Source organism: Colletotrichum chrysophilum, assembly GCF_026319265.1.
Source record: "Colletotrichum chrysophilum strain AFK26 chromosome Unknown scaffold_21, whole genome shotgun sequence".
In the NCBI taxonomy this organism is placed as follows: Eukaryota; Fungi; Ascomycota; class Sordariomycetes; order Glomerellales; family Glomerellaceae; genus Colletotrichum; species Colletotrichum chrysophilum.
In genome coordinates, this window is record NW_026517308.1 from 200,008 (window position 1) to 218,268 (window position 18,261).

The 18,261-nt window shown below is 54.2% G+C and overlaps 3 protein-coding genes across 3 annotated transcripts; all 3 read right to left on the reverse strand.

The window, feature by feature from the left end:
- Positions 1-11,085: 11,085 nt before the first annotated feature.
- Positions 11,086-13,401, reverse strand: COL26b_003700 (uncharacterized protein; the record flags this gene model as incomplete). Its single annotated transcript, XM_053176593.1, has 1 exon — positions 11,086-13,401. The coding sequence occupies one exon, from the start codon at positions 13,399-13,401 to the stop codon at positions 11,086-11,088; it is 2,316 nt and encodes a 771-aa protein (XP_053039452.1).
- A 1,382-nt stretch (positions 13,402-14,783) lies between these two features.
- ILV2_1 (Acetolactate synthase, mitochondrial) lies at positions 14,784-16,258 on the reverse strand (the record flags this gene model as incomplete). Its single annotated transcript, XM_053176594.1, has 5 exons — positions 14,784-14,811; positions 14,887-15,554; positions 15,612-15,890; positions 15,954-15,985; positions 16,057-16,258. 5 exons carry the CDS (start codon positions 16,256-16,258, stop codon positions 14,784-14,786), a joined length of 1,209 nt encoding a protein of 402 aa, XP_053039453.1.
- A 1,176-nt stretch (positions 16,259-17,434) lies between these two features.
- UBC12 (NEDD8-conjugating protein ubc12) lies at positions 17,435-18,161 on the reverse strand (the record flags this gene model as incomplete). Its single annotated transcript, XM_053176595.1, has 4 exons — positions 17,435-17,587; positions 17,652-17,941; positions 17,999-18,086; positions 18,141-18,161. The coding sequence occupies 4 exons, from the start codon at positions 18,159-18,161 to the stop codon at positions 17,435-17,437; spliced, it is 552 nt and encodes a 183-aa protein (XP_053039454.1).
- Between the last annotated feature and the right edge of the window lie 100 nt (positions 18,162-18,261).

The following is an 18,261-nucleotide window of genomic DNA, read 5'->3' on the forward strand; positions in this document are numbered from 1 at the left end:
GTCCAAGCCCGCCAGTCCGCCAATCCGCCAATCCGCCTGGGGTCCGGCCAAACTCCAGATTCGCACCGTTCAGACCTTGTCAGTGGCCCTCAACCTTGATCTTGACCAAGCATCCTCCCCCATCCTAAGGCATCAGAACCAAAAGATGCAGGATCATGGATGGGATGACGATGGATACCACTAAGACCAGCACCTACTACCGGGACGACACCCCACCCGGCGCCGGCCGCCTGGTCCAATCGGAGGTATCCAGAAAGTCTCCATGCTTGATGTCTCCAGTCTCCAACCACCTTTCACAGTGTCTTCAACCCCTCCAACCCTCTTCCGCCGTGCGCCTCTTATCCAACCCACTGCCGTCTTCACCTTGCCCGAACCACACCCGGCCTGACGTTCCTGGCGCTGGTGGCTGGTGGTGGCCTAATTTCTGGTTGATTGCGAAATTTTTTCCAGCGGAGAAGGGGAGCAACCAAGAAAGCAGGGAGAGAAAGAAAACAATGCCTGCTGTTCCTGCAATAGCTGCAGATTGCTAATCCATCGTACCGGCCCATTCCCGCGACCGCCCGCGTCGCGCTCAGGGCCGAAGCTGGCCCTCGCCGAAATGCTATCCGCAGCAGCTTGACATCACGAGACGGACGCCCAGACCAAGTGACCCGACGTCATCGCCCCCAGCTGAGAACCACAGAGCCATCAATTCAATCAACATGAAGAGAGTCGAACTGGAGCCCTCAACTTCAGCCGGGTTCACGACTCGCAATGCTATTCTGGGGACGGCGCAATCAGCCTCCCTTCCCCGTCGCGAATGCAGTCGCTTACGGTTCCGGCCGTACGCGCTTACCCACGAGTTGCCCACGGGTATGGGTAGGGTAGCGCAACACACAGCTCACACACACAAATTAACGATTCGCATACACAACGCAAGCAGTCAGATGCCCTATGCCGTTTCCTGTGCAGGCCTTCCGCTGTCTCACCATCCTCGTGCCAGACCCAGTCTTCCGGGGCGACTCCGCAAAGAGGCTCCCATTGAAAATCCTCGCTTCCAACGGATCCTCTTCCGTGAAAACTCACTGACCATTGCCGCGCCATGTTAGTTCCCGGCTGCGGCACGGCCCCGTTCAAATCCCGCATTGGTCCGTCAAGCTTTCTCTCACTTCCTCCGGACATGTGCTTGGGTGGCCTCTTGAGCAAATCTGCCAACCTCCCGAAGCCAGCCGCTGTTTACCTCAGGCTGGCAGAGATTGGAATGGAAAAAATTTCGCACTTTATCAGGCCATCTTTTGGTTGATGATGGTGATACATACCCATTATTCTGACGGCGGAGTTGGTTTCGGAGCCGGCTGAAGCCCAACTCGGGAGCGATGCCCGAGTTGACGACAAACAACATGCCAACGAATCATCGACAGGCATTGTTGACAAACCAATTGTCCCTTTGCTTCCCTGCATCAACTTTCTTTTTCTCGGACTTTGTCATATTTTGAGGCATCCTATCACATTTTCTGGTCAAACAATTGCTTTTCTCATCCTTCCCGTGCCGAAATCCAACGGTCAAAAGAAATAGGGGTTCTGAGTTGGCAACAGACTCGAAAGTTCGAAAACCAACCAGCAACTGCCATGTTTACCATCGAGGATGAACTACTACTGGCTCACGCGTTGCGGCCATTCTTTCCTAGAAGACTCGACGGAGTCAGCGGGGACTGCAGCCTGGCTGAACGCCGATAAACGGAACTGCAAGATCCCCGATTGTTGGTAGACCGACTGCGGTGTAGAGCATAATACCAACCAACAGCTCAAGAAGACGATCGGTTCCCCAACAAGCTCGGGACAACTCTTGGCCACGGGTTGCAACAACGACGCACTGTCCATTCTTCCTCCGTGCCGTCGCACCGCATGTCTAGATACAACGGCCCTTCGTTCCCGTCTTGTTTCCTCCACGTCGGGGTTAAAGCAAACGCGGCCAGTTGTGTCAGCCCAATCGGGTACATCCCCGCCAAAGCCGTTGCCTTCCAGCGTTGACAAAATCTAAAGATAGTCTCCACGCAGCCCTTGTGTGAAAACGAGGCTCGCAAGTTTGCATCGTGGCGCCAAGAAGCAGGCCAAATCGAACGGGCCGATCTGTCATAGCTGTCACGAAGGCCATGCATCGTGCTGCCGCGTCGTCTCACAGCGGCAGTACGAGACTGTTCATCACAGCCGGCGTGGGGGTTCCGCGCTGGCATCTCGAAAATCTGATCAGCACTGCGTAAGCAGCAGATTCAATCGTCACTGAGCAGACTTGCTTTGATGGCGCGCAAGGATTATGGTGGACTACACAATGATTCCCGTATAATTCGCTGATGAGCTGCACTGCAAGCACGGCGAATTGATCAAGCTGTGATGTGGACGATGCGGTCACTGGGCTTCGACTTGCAGCGGCTGCGCGTCAAATCACGGCGCGACAAGCTTGCAATCCAGCCAAGCTCTGCGCCAATTGCGGTCCTTTCTGCTTCGACCAAACGGATTTCACGAGAATTTCCCCGTCTTGGAAGAAAACTCTGGGCGGCTGATATTATTGAGAATCATGCGCTCATGGCGCCTACATGTCCAACGTGATACGCCCTTGCGTTGGCCTTCAACCGCAGGCCGTACTGATCGTCCAACAGCCACCTCCTTCTGCATGCTACTACTGGCCATGTCCAGATCGCGAAACTATTTCAGGATTGTCGACAAAGGACGTTTGATGCCAATTGTCTAAACATATTTTGAACTGGTTGGCATGAGCCGATGAGACGATGAGCAAGCTTACCACCCACAATGTGCCGAACAGCATCACAACCTTGCACCTAACCCTAAACCCGGCCTTGCGAGATGCGTTCAATTTTATTTGAACCGCCAATCAGCCTTTAGCTCACAGCGTCGACAGTCAACACCGGCATTGTCCATGACACAGCGATTTCGTCACCCCACGGGATCCCCAAAAACAAGTGAGGCCAGCGCAGGAACCACGCCATTAAACACGAAACATGTTGGTTTTTTCACTATTTTCTTTTTCTTAGTATTGAACGCCTCCGCGCGCCGAAGCGACCTTGGACCTTGCTCGGATATGTCCGTTCAACGGCCCGCGGTGGGAGTTCCCTAGGAAGAAGCAAGTACAGCGGCATGTCCGCTGCACATTGGACGAAAAAAAAGAAAGAATTAAAAGCCAGCCGCTCTACCTTCTCAAGTGCGAATAGCGCAAAAAGCCTTCTCCCGCGTTTCCGATAGATCACCTTCAACTACCGAAGGATGGTAAGCATGGTAGGAGAGCGCCACATTTCTCAGCACTCTGAATGAACCTCAACCGCAATCTTGATACCAAGCACTTCCGACACAATCTGCACACGCCAATGTTTCTCTGCGGTATCTCTCGTCGTCCCTTACGCCCCCTGCGCACGCCCCTCGCCTACGCGGCTGTTCGAGAAAGGAGAAAGAAAGAGGGTTAAGACATGAGGGGTTGCAGTTGTCCCCCTACCTTCCCGAGCTAGCGTCGCCGTGACGCTGGACCGGGAGTGGCCTTCTCTCTGCGGGAGAAGTAGCTTGAATTTTGAAGCTTGAGGTAGGGATATGACGAGTGAAAGTAATGCCGATGATGCTTAATTTGAAATGCCCATGCTCACGGGGTGAGAGGGTACACAGCTCAGCTCCGCCTTCCAAATTGAACAAGGACCGGACTAACGTCTGCCGAGCAACGCGTACTTAGAGTACCTATCAGTGCCTCCCCTGACGCCTAGGCCAGAGACAAGCTTCTCGAAGAAGAGGAGGGCAGGATGCGGTGCATGCTGTCAGGGCGGGAGTACCGAGACAATATTTGACTGAGATTGATGTGATTCACCCCGAGAACAGGATTTCCGGTTTTCAGTATTCTGTCGTCTTGGCTTCATTTAAAATTCTCCGGCAGAAGGGAAAAAGGCATGAGCTCGGAGGTCTCTTCCTCCTGTGCTCCTCTAATCTCGGGCTTCGTTGTCTTGGTGTTCAGGTGGCGGCCGCGAGAAGCGAGATGACAGATTTGTGGGAGAGGAAAGACACTTCTGGACCCTTTCCCTTGTCCCTGACTGAAACGGGTCATTCTCGTATGAGAGAGAGACATTTCTTTGCTACATCTGGAGACGGAGAGGAGAGAGACGCGGTTGCAGACTCGCGAGGCGAAGTCAGGGTGTGCTGACGACGACGTATGTCTGTCGAAGGATCAGGTCTCAACAATGAGATAGGCAAAGTGGTGTTGTTTAACCAGAAGGCTTCGGGCAGAAACGTGACGTGATGTAGTGAAGGGCAGTCAAGGGCGTGTCTGCTGCTGGTTTTCTTGTTTCCCCATAGTGAGACCGAGATGTTTTTCGGCTTAACATCACCGATAGCACAGCCGCCGCCGGAGAATGGGTCGGACTGGGTTGAAGGATGTCGTCTCCGATGCCCCGCTTGGCTAACAACAACTCCGGTTCCGGGAGGTGAGGGTCGGAGCCGGTGAAGTAGATGGCCTGGCCCCTGACGTTGTAAGTGGGACTGGACTTTGCCACGGGGACCGGAAAGCTCTGGTGGCTCGTTGGTGGTGGTATTCGGTAAAAACCCAACCGCCCTGCGGGTCTCCTTTTTTCTCCGGAGAGTTCTGTTCAGTGACAGGTTTCCCCCATCCTTGGACGTCAGACTGGGAAGAGGATGACATGCGGCTGAGAAGAGATTACGTGAGGTCAGGCTCGGTGTCAGATGTCTTGGATGGGGCCAAAAGGGGGTTCTTGGGGATACGTCCGTAACGGGGAGGATTTGGTATGACATACGGAGTTGCTTCTATTCGTTGATGCAGGGATGGCGGAGGCGGGATGTTGTGTGCGTTTCGGACGTAGGTTTTAGGCAGTGCGGTTCCAACGGGGGCTGGGACTCGGCCGAGAGGACGGCTGTGGGATTTGCGAATTGTGAGGCTGAGCAGGTGAGGCGGAAAGATACGGGGGAGGCGATGCGGGCGGGTTACGCTTGACGGGATGACGTGCAGGAGGATGATGCTTGTTTCTTCCTTTTTATTGTCATAGATGGAGGTTGGGTTTGACGTGGTGGTGGGTGTGGAGGAAGGGAATCAGAGGAGGAGGAGGAAGGCTGAGGAAGGTTTTGGTTTGCAGGTTTGTGTTGTGATGCTGGCTGAGGATTCTTCCATGGCTCCACGGACACAGATTTGCAGCCGGGGACCGGCTTCGTTAGAGACAATCGACGGTCTTGAAAAATCTCGCGAAGCTGTCGTCGATCTTGCGCGTTTGGCTGAGGACGTGGTTCTCGACATTCTGTCTGCCTTGGAGCTTGCCTCTTCAATCGACCACGTTGAACTTACGAAGTGATGATACACTTGCGTGCTAGCCAACGGGTTGTCGGATCAACAGCACTGTCTCTTTGAGGCGTGTCATTTAATTCCTTCGTCCTCGGCGTCTCTTATGTTGCTCACGATGTCAGTACCTTATCATTTGATGGCACTGTCGAAGCACTTGGGAATGCTTGGCTGACGTCCCTTCCTTGATACGCCTGTTTTGAGCCGGACTCGTGTATCAATAAACCTCTCAGGTATCTAGTTGAGGCAGATGATGGTAACTTGGCGCCCAGCACGGGAGTAGGTGTACGATTATGGAGGGCTATAAGCCTCTGGAGTAGAGCTTCCAGATGACATCAGTAAGTTTTCTAGTCAGGCACATTAAGAAACTCAAAGGTCAGTTTAAAAAGAGAGCGAAGCATTTAGAGATGTCCCTGCCGAATTGTTGTAGTCACGGGAAGTTCCGAAGGCTCGGTGCTGAAGGTGAATGCTGTAGTTATATTGGTAGTTGTAGTCGTTCAGATGGTCTTACTCATTTCAGGACAGAAACTTAGACGGTGCGCCCCTGATAAACACGTCAACGTGCATACATAAATGTATACAGCTGTAGTTCTCAGGTGAAAAGGCGCACATTGATTATTTGTGTTGCTCTCTTCGCTTGGCCTTGCCTGATTACTGAACGAGGTCGACATATATGGTGAAACAACCCATAAGCGGCCTGAAATTGATAAGCCTTCATCTTTGTTCTGGTCCTCGAGTATTTGGATGGACAACAACGGACAGGTTAGGACGACAGAAACATCGTCTTGTGTAGGTACGCGTCGTCACACCGGAGCAGTACTCATGAGCCTTGCCCCGAGAGAATGAGTCAGGGTCTCTGGGTAAGATGTTGGGATGGCGGATTGTTTGGTGGCACTCAAGTTGGACCAGGAAAGTTGCCGCCTCTTTATAGGTTGCTGATTTGAACATCTCAGGACGCAAGCTGAACTCGAAGAACCTGTTCACCGCGCGGATGTTTGATAAACTTTCATCTCGTAGATACGGTGTCCCTTCTTGGTTTATCGTGTACTTCTCAAAGCTTAACTCCAATTTCAGTCACTCTGGCAGTAAAAGTGGCAGGCCTGCATTTCGAGCCCTCTGAGATCAGAATTAGTGACAGCATAGCTTTCCGGCTATAACCTATATATGCGCTTGCGCCGCTCTGATTCTGCTCCCAGCACGAAATGTTCCCGGGTGTTGTTAAGGTGACCTTTACGTGGATTGGGAGCGCTCTGATGTCGACGAAGACGTCAACCAAATAGATTGAGTTCGTCGGAGATAGATACTAATCCGAACTTCTGTTGTCCATCTCTGTCTCCTAACGGTTTCGGCTTATTCTTTCGCATAATGCGTGTTGCGTAAAGAAGCGTTCAAATAATGACTCGTGGCCAAGCTGTCCTAGTATACTTGACGTTGCGTTTCCTGTGGCCCGGCTTGAGCAAGATTCAGGTACCAGTGGAAGTTATTCTGTTTGGCCTCGAAGATTGTAAATCAAAACCCTGTTTACGCTTTTATAGACTTGGAGTCAATCAATGAGGTATTCTTCGAGGCGGCGGTGAGTTGAATCCGGCAATTGACGAGTGGAAGTATCTTTCGTACTGCGTGTCTAACAGACTTCGATTCGCTGCGAGGGACAACAGACATGGCGCGTCCAACGTCATGGGTACGAGCGGGCATCAACGGGCAGAGTGGCAACGAATACAATGAAAATACTGCATTTTTCCTCACTTCTAATTTCTATGACAAATGATAGCACCGAACTTGGTAGTTGGTGCCACCTAAGGATGGGGGCCGGAAGAGGTTATGTTGATGACGGCGCTGCCTCTTAATACGTCGTCTTTTCTCCCCGGCCATTATCACGTATCGTCCCTATTACCATTTATTAGGTATTACAAGAAGAATAACCCCACGACTGACAACCATTAATGTCACAAGCATGAAACCAGGTTTCTCGTTTCTCGACAATGAGAAGCCGGCCCGGGGACCCTTATATTGCGTCTTTTCACAGCTTCTCAGGACCAGAAAATTCTTGTCTGACCGAACGCGGTTTACCAGAATTAGAGAAGAAACTAATAATAGAGCTAAATGGAATATATACACCGTTTCTTATGGTCCGTTTGGTGGCTACGCTGTCAAATAAGGAATGCCAACGACTCTTGATGATGATGCTCTCTAGCCGAAGCATACAAGACCGGAGTTGTTAGTGATTAAATATGTCGGCGCATGAGCGTATCATGAGAGTTCACTAATAGCTTCGGAGTTTCTTGGAGAATAGTTCCTTCTGTCGCCACCGAAGTACACAATATTTCGTCATATCAAGCTCCAGAAGGGTCAGCTCCGGGAGTCCGTCTATTGAACACTACGGATGATTCGATCATTCCTCATTATCTTTCGATATTGTGGGAGTATGCTGACCGAATAGTGTCGAGGAGCAGGTTATATGACAGGTGAGTAGTCCCCTCAGCTACCAGCTCCTCAACAGCGGCGAGATCGCCGCCCTAACAGTGGTCGCGCCAGAAGAAATTATCAACTGCTTCCTTCATGAAGTCCGATTCAAGTTGATAAAGGCATAAAGAGAGAATAATCCTCTCTTTCTGATGGAGCCGACAAGTCCACCTGTTCATAAATGGTAATGACAGAGGGCAGGATTTGTCATGACACTTTACCGGTACGGTTCTAGTCGAATTAACTGAAATGGAGGAGCAATATGAATGCTTCGGAATGAACAAGAGTACGGATCAGTAGAACAGCCTGTTTGACAGCAGTTTCGAAGGGTCTTAGCTTATGTCGGTATGCAGCCGCTTCAGCAGCTCATGGCTGTTTCTAGCTGGTCGTCGTTTTATCTCCTGAACATGAATCTCTTCTGTGCATGGTAAATCGTTTTGAGGCAGCCAATCGTTCTGCTGCCTTCTGTCGAGTGGTAGAGAAGATAAGTCGCCCTCGTCTATTCGCTTGTCGAGAACGAGTCTCGGATGATTCGCACACCTACAGCAAGATCCGCCTGTCTCCGTCTGTTTGCGGTGCCCGGTATGCCTGGAGTATACGCCCTCAAATACTCTATAAAGGCTCCATTGGAACGTAGGTTGAAAATGGTTCAGAGATTACTTTAGAAACTCCTAACCATTTTCCAAAGAGTTCATAATCCCAGTATAATTATTTCCAGTCAGACAGGGCTATCTCCCATTGGTCTGGCGAGAAAACTGTCTGTCATGTTTCCTGCCTCATATACATGTGGCAACCGCGTCGGGGCCACATAAGTCATCAACATGGGATTAGATAACATGAAGATATGCGAAACTGTGACGAGTCCCAATCTGTGTTATAAAAGGGACATGATTTACGCAGGGGTGTAGAGAGCAAACGGAAATTGTCTAAAACTTCCTTCTATTCAGCAAGCATCGGCAACCTGGTCGTTTAAGTGGCCACAAAATCCTCCAGAAGAAGAGTTTCCCCGGCAAACCGCCACCCATAGCGATCCCAGTCACCGGTTCTCACTGCTGTCATCCTCCTAGTATTCAGGTATCCATACAATTCGGCGGTGACGTTCTCGTTCCCGTGCAGAAGAGAATTCGGTGCCTAAGACCAAGATCCTATGAGCAAGACGAGGGAATCCAATGACCGTACGATGGGCGACGACTACGATTGCAGCATTGCATCATCTCAGCAAGCGAGGTACGTCCAATATACCTTCTCGTTGTAAGAGCGTCCGTTGATTATCTACCGGCAGTCATCATGCGGTTCGACGTTTGGGTGTGCTACGACCTCAAACAGCATACCACTTTACCCCCGCCCCATAGGCTCAGAGGAGAGATCTTGTGTTCTTGTAGATTATTCCATAAATCTGAAATAGACTCCCTCAAACGAAAGATTGACGTCTTCATAGTCACAAAAGGTATCGCTTTCATCGATACGACTGATAACTACACGTATAAATAACACCAACTCACACCTAACGATACGACCGCCCCCCTAAAGCCATGGGGAAAAATTGCGACGCCATTCTCGCAATCTATGCTATACTCCTCCTCGAGGTCGCCTGGCCCCCGAGGCTGCCCCTACTGTTGGCTTTGCCGACTGGCATTCTTTCATATTCCACACTGTCCTCCGTTATTCGCCCCTGTCCGTCGGTGTTTCCCGTGTATCAGTCCTGACTTTTCAAAGACATGGCTCGAACCAGTCATGACTTAACCAATAACAAATATGCAGAAGTGCGCACCCTTGCTCTCACTGCACATCCCCTATCCGGAAGCACCTGTAATTGAGACTGGCAGCAGAGATTGTCCAAATTGGTGCCGCAGAAGAACTTGACTGCCCCCTTCGCACCGCTTATATACCCATCCCAGCCTCCTTCATGATCACGAACACGACGACAATCATCTGCAGCGCCAAGTGAGCCTTTAAAAAGCCACCGTCATGAATACTAAACCCTCTTCAACCAATGGAGTTGGTATATTGGAGTTGTAGCAGATTTCAACTCCGAATCATCTCGCGGTTGAGCCTGCCTCCCCAGGCCATTTCCCTTCATCCAAGCTGCGTTCCCTTCCTCATCACCAAATACCCAAGACCATCCCCAACATCGTCGGAGTATCCCGTACGAACACACGCCCAGGCTCAGAGACCAAAGCCTACAAACGGGCAAATATCAATATGACTAGCCTGTCCGTTCGACAACCATATCCGTACCTCCGCGCAGTCAGTCCACGCCTCGAAACCACTTGACTGGCATCATCCGAGCTGCTCTAATCGTCGCCTGTCCCTCTCAACATGTTTCGCAGGTGATATTTAAACACCCAGCTCTCTGTCCTTCACAGCTAAGCACACACACCCGCCCGTAACACGATGCACAATAAGTACATCCATCAACAAGCACCCACATCCCACGCCTCACAACGACAAGAACACAGCTCTGTCAAACTTGGATCAATTCAGTCTAACAAGTCCCCTAACCCAACCCCCGGGCCAGCCGGTATCGCAATGATGTCTGCTCCAAACCCCCTTTCCATGTCTTCCAAGTCCCTCCCTCACACAACACTTGCAATACAAACAGCCCACCCAACCATTCACGAAAGGGTACCCTGCAGCAGCGGCAAACTCCAGCCCGGGATCAAACACTCTTTCACACACACGCGCGCGCACATCCATACAGCCAAGAGGTGTTTAGAAACTGAACATTACCAATTCAAGAGAACCGGAAGGGGGTAGGTAGAGGTAGTGGTGCCGGGTGAGCCCCATCAAAGCCGAGAGAGGGAATGATCTAAAAACCCAAAAGCCAAGCCAAGCCAAGCCCAACAATGCATCCTTCCCTCCCATCCATCCATCCTCCGACCCAACAACTTTGTTCAACTTAAACATTAAACAAAAACAAGAAAAATAAAACAAGAAAACGCCACCACCCCCGTGGAAAGAGTCCTTCATCGGAGACTACCAGTTTTGCTGTGCTGGGGGGTCCCTTTTGGTATCAAACAAAAAGACCGTTAAACAAGGGGGGCCCAAACCGTGACGCCAGTTCGTTACGTCAATGCTACCTCCTCACTCTTCTTCTCCTTCTTCGCCTTCTCCTTTTCTTCTTCCATCTTGGTTCGGCGGGCGGGTTGGTTTGGGGGGTGGGGGTGGGGTGATGCTTTGAGAGTGTGTAAATGCTTTCGTCCATTTCGTTTCGTTGCCGTCGTAGGCCGCCGTAGTAAATAAAAAAGTACTTCTTTGAGAGGAGACATGGGAAAAGCCGGTCCCATGACGAGGACAAACACAGCTTAGTCTGCGCGTCCGCGGTGGCTGCCCATCTTTTCGATGGAGCTCATGATGCCGCTCCTCGGTCCGAACTCGCTCATCGGCCTGGGGCGGGGCAGGCCCTTGGCTGCCGGGCCGGCACTGCCGGTGCGCCCGTGGCTAGCGATGGAACCGGGCGCCTTGAGGCCCGAGGTGCCGCGGCCGATGCTGCTGCGGAAGTTGGAGGAGGTCTCGGGGTGGCTCCTGACCGAGGGTGCGCGGGCGGGCGTCGTGGTGGTCTTGCGGGGCTGGTTGAACTCCAACTCGCGCTGACGCTCGCGCTCCCTCTCCCTCTCGCGTTCTCTCTCACGCTCCCGGGCAGCCTCACGCTCACGCTCCCACTCCAGCTCGCGCTGACGTTCCCGTTCGCGTTCGCGCTCCCGCTCGGCCTCCTGCGCGGCGTGGGTCTGCACCTGCATCATCTCCTCGGCAAGCTGCACGAGCTCGCCTTTCTCGACGCGCTCCTGCTCGAGCATCTGGCGCAGCTCCGCGTTGTCGTCCTTGACCGTCTGCACGACGGCCTCGAGCTTCTCGACCTCGGCGCTGAGCTCCTTGATGTGGGCCGCGTCGGTAATGGCGTTGGCCTTGAGTTCTTCGACCATGGCCTGTTGCGCAGGGTCCACGCGCGGGGTGTTGTCGCGGGTGAGGTGCATCTTCTTGTTCTCCTCAGTGAGCTCCTCGATGCGGACCTCGAGCTCGTGCACCTTCTTCTCCCAGCGCGTCTCGTAGCTCTTCTTGAGCGCCGCGACCTTGGTCTCGTGCTTTCCCTTGTAGAGGGCGTGCAGCTCGCGGGCCACTCGCTCGACAGCGATCTCGACTTCCTTAGACGTCGCGGCCGCGCCGGCCTTCTTGTCGGGGGAGGAGCCCTCCTTCTCGGGCTTGCCGGCGCGCATGCTGGCCAGCTTGCTCTCGGCCTCCTGAGCCATGGTCTCTGCGGCCTCGCGACGGCCTTCGCACTCGGCGAGCTTGGACTCGAGCTCCTCGCGCTCGCGGGTGCTCTCTACGATCTCCTCCTTCACGGTGCGGAGCACCGCTTCCATCTCGCGACTGCTGTTCTCCCAGGCATCCTTCTCGTCTTCGATCTGCTCACGCAGCGCCCGCTCTTCACGGGCCTGTTCTTGGCTCTCGCCGACGCGCTTCTCCGCATCGCCGACCGCGGTCTTGAGGGAGAGGACCTCGGCCTCCTTGCCGCTCAGCGACGCCTTCAGGCTGCTGATCTCAGACAGGAAGTTGGATTTGAGGCTCTCGAGCTCACGTGGTGTGATGGTCGGGATGCTGCGGGGAGTAGGCAGCGGCGGGATATCAAAGTCAAGGAGGTTCGACATTTGGCGGGCGGGAGTGGCGGCGTTGGGGTTGCCCCTGGACGGCGACGTGGTCCCCCGCCGGGAGGGCGACTTGTGGGGAAACCTCTGGCTGTCGGTGAAGTCGAGCAGGTTTGTGGTGTTGCCCTCCTGCGCCAGTTGGTGTCGCGGAGTCTGCTCGTGCACGGTCTCGGGTCTGCCTCGCGGGGTCATACCGCCATACTTTTGCGGGGTGAGACCAAGCTTCGCAAAGGTGGTCAGGTTGGGGACGGCGGAGAAGGTGCTGAAGGTGCTCATCATGGTCTCGTCAGGGGCCAGACTGCTCTGGTCCTCGTAGCCGTGGGCCATGTCGGTGTGGTGGTCGGTGACGGGCTCGGCGATGGTGCTGGACGTCTCGTCGGCGGTGTTATCGTCCGTCTCCATGCCAGTGGTCTCGTCGTCCTCAAAGATCTCAATGGCATGCTTCAGGCCGTCGTTGTCGCGCATTGCGTCCTCGAGGCTCATGGTGCGCTCGCGTGGTGGAGAGTTTGAGGAGACGGAGACGGAGCGAGGCGACTCGACGGAAGACGGGTTGCTGACCCTGATGGGGAAGCGTTTGTCTGGGGAGATGAGTGTCTTGCGCAGCGGGCTCCGTGCTTGCTTTTCCGTTGTCTCGGCACCGGCGAGTATCTTGAGCGGCGAGGGCGCGGTGCCAGACATTACGCGAGAGTGGCGCTGGTTCTTGAGTGCCGTCGCCGGCGCAGAGGGCGGCGGCGACGGGGAGGAATCTGAGGGAGAGGGCGGCATGTTCTCGGTGTCGTTTGTAGAGGTGATAGCAGTAGTCGTCGTCGTAGTGGTGGTGGTGTTATCGCTACTACCATCACCACCGTTTGCGGTTGTCTCAGTGCGGGAGTGGACCTCGTAGCGGTGTTGCTCAAAGGAACCGCGGTTTCCTTCTTGTTCAGTAGGGGACGTGGTAACGTTGAGTCTGGATTCCTTTGCTGGGGACAGCGGCGTCATGGTGCGCAAACTGCCAGTAGAGATTAGGTTTGCGTGGGCGGTTTCTTGGTTCTTTCTTTCCGCGCGGAGAGCTTTCGGGAGAGACTAGTAGAGCAATCGTCAATTGATTGATATTTCGATGGAATACCGAGCAAAAGCCATTTTGGGCTCGCTTGTGAGATGAAGGGGGTGGGAAGGGGCCCTGGGCTTGTTTGCTGTTGACAGAGCAACGACTACCGGGAGACAGAGAATGCACAGACAAAGGGGTGGGGCGCTGGGCTCTCTGTCGCTACAGGTACGGCAAAATCCTACACCGACACACCGAGGTCAACGACGTTGAGTTTAAGGTGAGCGTTTTGTTTCAGGGCGAGGGCATCACGATAGAAAGGCACATCCTGCGATTGATATCTGGTCTCAATCGCTTTCCATGAACTGAAGCAAGATGAGGGACCGTTTCGAATGTCTGAGCAGACGCCCGTCGCGTGCCCCAGGGCTTAACGCGTCAGCGCCATCGTGGCGCTATCCTTGCCGATCGTTTCTGTGGGCAACGCCTCTCCCAGTGTCTTGAAGTCTGGCCATAACGGGAATACCCGGTATTCAGAAGTCGAAACACTGAGAAACAACCTTCAATTTGGGGCATTTGGAAGTGACATTATAGCCAGCTTGATGTCTCAACTTTGCCCAACGGTAGCTGCACCTTTTCCAGAGTAGTTGCAAAAGCCAAACGGCCAACGGCAGTGCCAATTTCCACACCGTCGGACCAGGAGCACCAAATCTTTCGTAGGGCCGCCGTAGTCTAGCTCGGAACCCCCGTCGCAAAAGTCAAATCGGTCGGCGCATGAGGGCAATCTCAATATTTCATATACGCACCGGGGCCAGCTCCGGAGCGCTGCCTGCTCATGAACGGTCAAAGGCCTCCGACGCACATGTCAAACGCCGACAACACCACGGAACTCGTCCGCAAACCTTCGACGGATTAAACAGTCAAAACCCCAAGAGGTAGCGGAAGCATGGGGGTGTCAAATGAGGTCGCAGTGTCGCAATCCGCGAAGATAACGCTAGCGAAAGGCGGACGAGTCATTTCGGTCCCATGCAGGGTCCTACGACGTCCGGCCGGGCACAGACGCCGCCGTCACGCACACACGCACAATTGCACATTTGTCGAAGGCAGGAACGGGACGTTGTCAAATGACTGTTGACAGTAAAAGAAATGGTATTGAAGGATCCCAACGTCCAAGATGCAAACTTTTGAACCAGGCCTCACCAGATCCACCTAGAATCCGGTGTTATAAGTACAAAAGTCCCCCCGTCTCCCCAAGACAGTGGTTAGGAAATGGCCGTTCCGAGTAAATGTTTTTTCCCCGCTCATAAATTTTTGTTTGAAGACATCAACGTTGAACCATTTACTTCTGGTTCTCGGGACGCAGAGAGCTGTGAGGGACAAAATGTTAGCTAGGTGAACTCTAGTGCGTTGATAAGTGGGGGGGAGGAGGGGTGGGCACGTACCGGACGGCTCTGCCGGCTCTCCAGATCTCCAGGTTGCGGATCTCCTCCATCTCAGCCTCGAACTTCTGGCGGTAGTCCTTCTGGCCGTTGTACTCCAGGGAGCGCTTGGTCTCGGAGCCATCCTTGACGGCGTCGTACAGGGAGTTGAAGACGGGCTTGAGGGCGTCCTTGAACTTGGGGGTCCAGTCGATGGCACCGCGGCGGGCGGTGGTGGAGCAGGCCTCGTACATCCAGTCCATGCCGTTGGCACCGATCAGGGGGTACAGAGACTGGGTAGCCTCCTCGACGGTCTCGTTGAAGGCCTCGCTGGGGGAGTGGCCGCGCTCACGGAGGACCTCGTACTGGGCAAGGAACATGCCGTGGATACCACCCATGAGGCAGCCACGCTCGCCGTACAGGTCGGAGTAGACCTCCTTCTCGAAGGTGGTCTCGTAGAGGTAGCCGGAGCCGATGGCGACACCGAGAGCCTGGGCCTTCTCCTTGGCCTTGCCGGTAACGTCCTGGAAGACGGCGAAGGAGGAGTTGATGCCACGGCCCTCACGGAAGAGGGAGCGGACGGTGCGGCCAGAGCCCTTGGGGGCGACGAGGATGACGTCAATGTCCTTGGGGACGTCGACGTTGGTGACATCCTTGAAGACGGGAGAGAAGCCGTGGGAGAAGTAGAGGGTCTATGAAGGTCAGTTCTGCCCAATTGAGCTGCCAATTGCACCCCAAAGTTCACGTACCTTGCCCTTGACGAGCTGGGGCTTGATAGCGGGCCAGGTCTCGGACTGAGCGGCGTCGGAGAGGAGGTTCATGACGATGGTACCGCGGGAGATGGCCTCATCGACATCGAAGAGGTTCTTGCCGGGGACCCAGCCGTCCTGCTGGGCGTCCTTCCAGGACTGGCCGTTCTTGCGGACACCAACAATGACGTTGAGGCCGTTGTCACGGAGGTTAAGACCCTGGCCGTGGCCCTGGGAGCCGTAGCCGATGAGGGCGAGGGTGTCGTTCTTGAAGTACTCCTGCAGGTCTCTGTTAGCTCCAATTGCTTTGGATTCCTCCCAAGATGCTCAAATGTGACTCACCAAGAGCTTCTCCTGGGGCCAGTCGGCACGCTCTGTGGCGTGAAAGTCAGCAATCTCTCGCGAGTCATTGCGGGGTCAATTCTTGGGCTCGTCTCTCTCTTACCGTAGACGTCCTCCTTGTGGCCGGCGAAGTCCATGGTCTTGACACCACGGGTCTGCTGCTGGCCGGCGAAGGCCTTGGAGACCTGAGCAGAGGCGCGAACCAGGCTGCGGGCAGCAACGAAGGTGCGCTGCTGGGTAGCAGGCTTGGCCGCCAACTGGCGAGCCATGGGGCGAAGAGCCTTGGAGAAACCGCGGGAGGCCATTGTGAACTGGTTTTGGGGGAGGGAAGGGGAGTGGAGAGGGTATCCGTACAATTCAATTGTAAGGAAGGAGAAAAGAAGAGGAGGACGGAATGATGAGAAAAGACAGAGTTCACCGATGGAAAAAGGCGTTTGGAATTGGGAAATTTTTTACTGGATTAGAGACGGGCGAGCTGACCCCCGACTTCGGCCCAGCTTGCCTCGTTGGTGGGTTAGCCTGCGTCGTCTGGCCTGTGCTCTTGTGTGTCCATGGTGGGGAAGCCTTCTGAAGCGTCCGGGGTTCGGTACGGTGCCGCAGGGGCCCGTCAAGTGGGAGGGCGGGTACTGGGGACTTGGGCGTCGTTTGGAGAAAGCAGGGACTTTGCTGCGAGGTCGGGGTAGCCTCTACCTGGTCTGGACTTGAAGCAGTTCCTACTTGACAGCGGCCTTACCTAAGACCTCGGGGAGCAATCAACGTTATTGCCGGCGAGGCGGGTTCTGTGGACCAGCGAGCCCACCCCGCCGACCTCGTAGCCCAACCATCAGCGAAGAGTCACACACGATGGACCGTTTCCGGGCCCCTCACCGACAGCCAAATCGCCGGCTACGGCCCCCAGCTACGCCTGCGGTCGCGGCCGGAGGCCTATGTTTAGCTTCGTCGGCCCTTCTTTGACTCCTCTTTCGAAGGCAAGCTCCGACAGAGCTGTGACTCCTTCTGCTTGATTGCTTCTTTACGAAAGGCACACGCATCCGTGATTGGTCTGTTGAGTTTACCCTCGTAACATAGCAACGCTCTTTGCATTCCGGATATTCTTCTAGGCTGTTTCTCAAAACCGCTTCACAAACTCTTGGTGACCGTTGCTCTGCTCGCATCAGTGTCTCCATCTCCCCCGCCCGTCGTGCGCCTTGCTCAGGTCTTCTCAGTCCATCTGCGCAAATAACCTGTCTAGCCAGACTGAAAGGATGCCTTTGCCCAATGTTCGCCTTCTTGATATCCGTAATATTGTATCCATGAACGCCGGACGATGATGCTATAGCGATGCCCACCGACCTCCCAAATGCGCGCATGCCGTCCGTCCTAGAACCCCGCCATACCCCGCTGGAGTGATCAACGCGATATCTCGGTTCCTGGGTGACCAGGAACTCAGTCCGGCTGGCCTATTTCCAGGAAGGCCGAAAATCTATTTGCAGATGGCCGTCCTATTTCAACACACGGTCGTAGCTCACTCCCTTGACGGTGCCACCGCCCATCGCCGTCCGAACGTTGCGCTTGAATCCTTCGCGGTTCAGTCTGAGGTCCTCTGCAGCTTCCTTGTTCAGCGGGTCGGAGGCATTGGGTTCGAGGAAAAGAAACTGCAAAGGAGCACCGGTTAGTCGACGAGTTCAACCCGGGGCAGCCGTGGCTGATCCGACATACCTGTAGGCCGACAATAACGGCATTCAAGTTCAGCACCGGCTTCCAGTCCTCGCGCAGAATGTTCAGGCAGACCTTGCCCTCGAGATCGATGTTGGGGTGGTAGATCTTCTCCTTGCAGCGGACCTTTGGCGGCTCGTGGGGGAAATTTTGGTTGATGTCGAAACTGAAAGTAAAACGTCCGGTGCGGTACATGCCCTCGTCGGGCTCGATGGTCAACGTGAAGTGGAGGATGTCGTCGGGATCAGGAAAGTCTGTCTTCATCGTAGAGCCGAGGGAAAGTTCCGACAGGTCTATATGCCATCCGTGTTAGCGAGAATGTCGTCGGCTTGTTCGTGATACAGTCTGACCCTTTTGCACTCGTAGTTGGGCGGCCGTCACCTTCTTCTTCTTTCCGCCAGCAGCGTCGGCATTTTCAGCCTTCTGCTGCTCTTTTTTCTAGGAAACAGTCAGTATGGAGCTTGTCCGGCAGGGTTTTGAAGGCGAGCTGACCATCGACCAAATCTTCAACATCTTGACCGATTTTTGGGGGGGTAATGCTGATGCAGCCGAAGGCGGGGCAGTCGGATGAAAGCGCGGGCAGGCGGAAAAATCGCGAGTATCGCAGACCTTA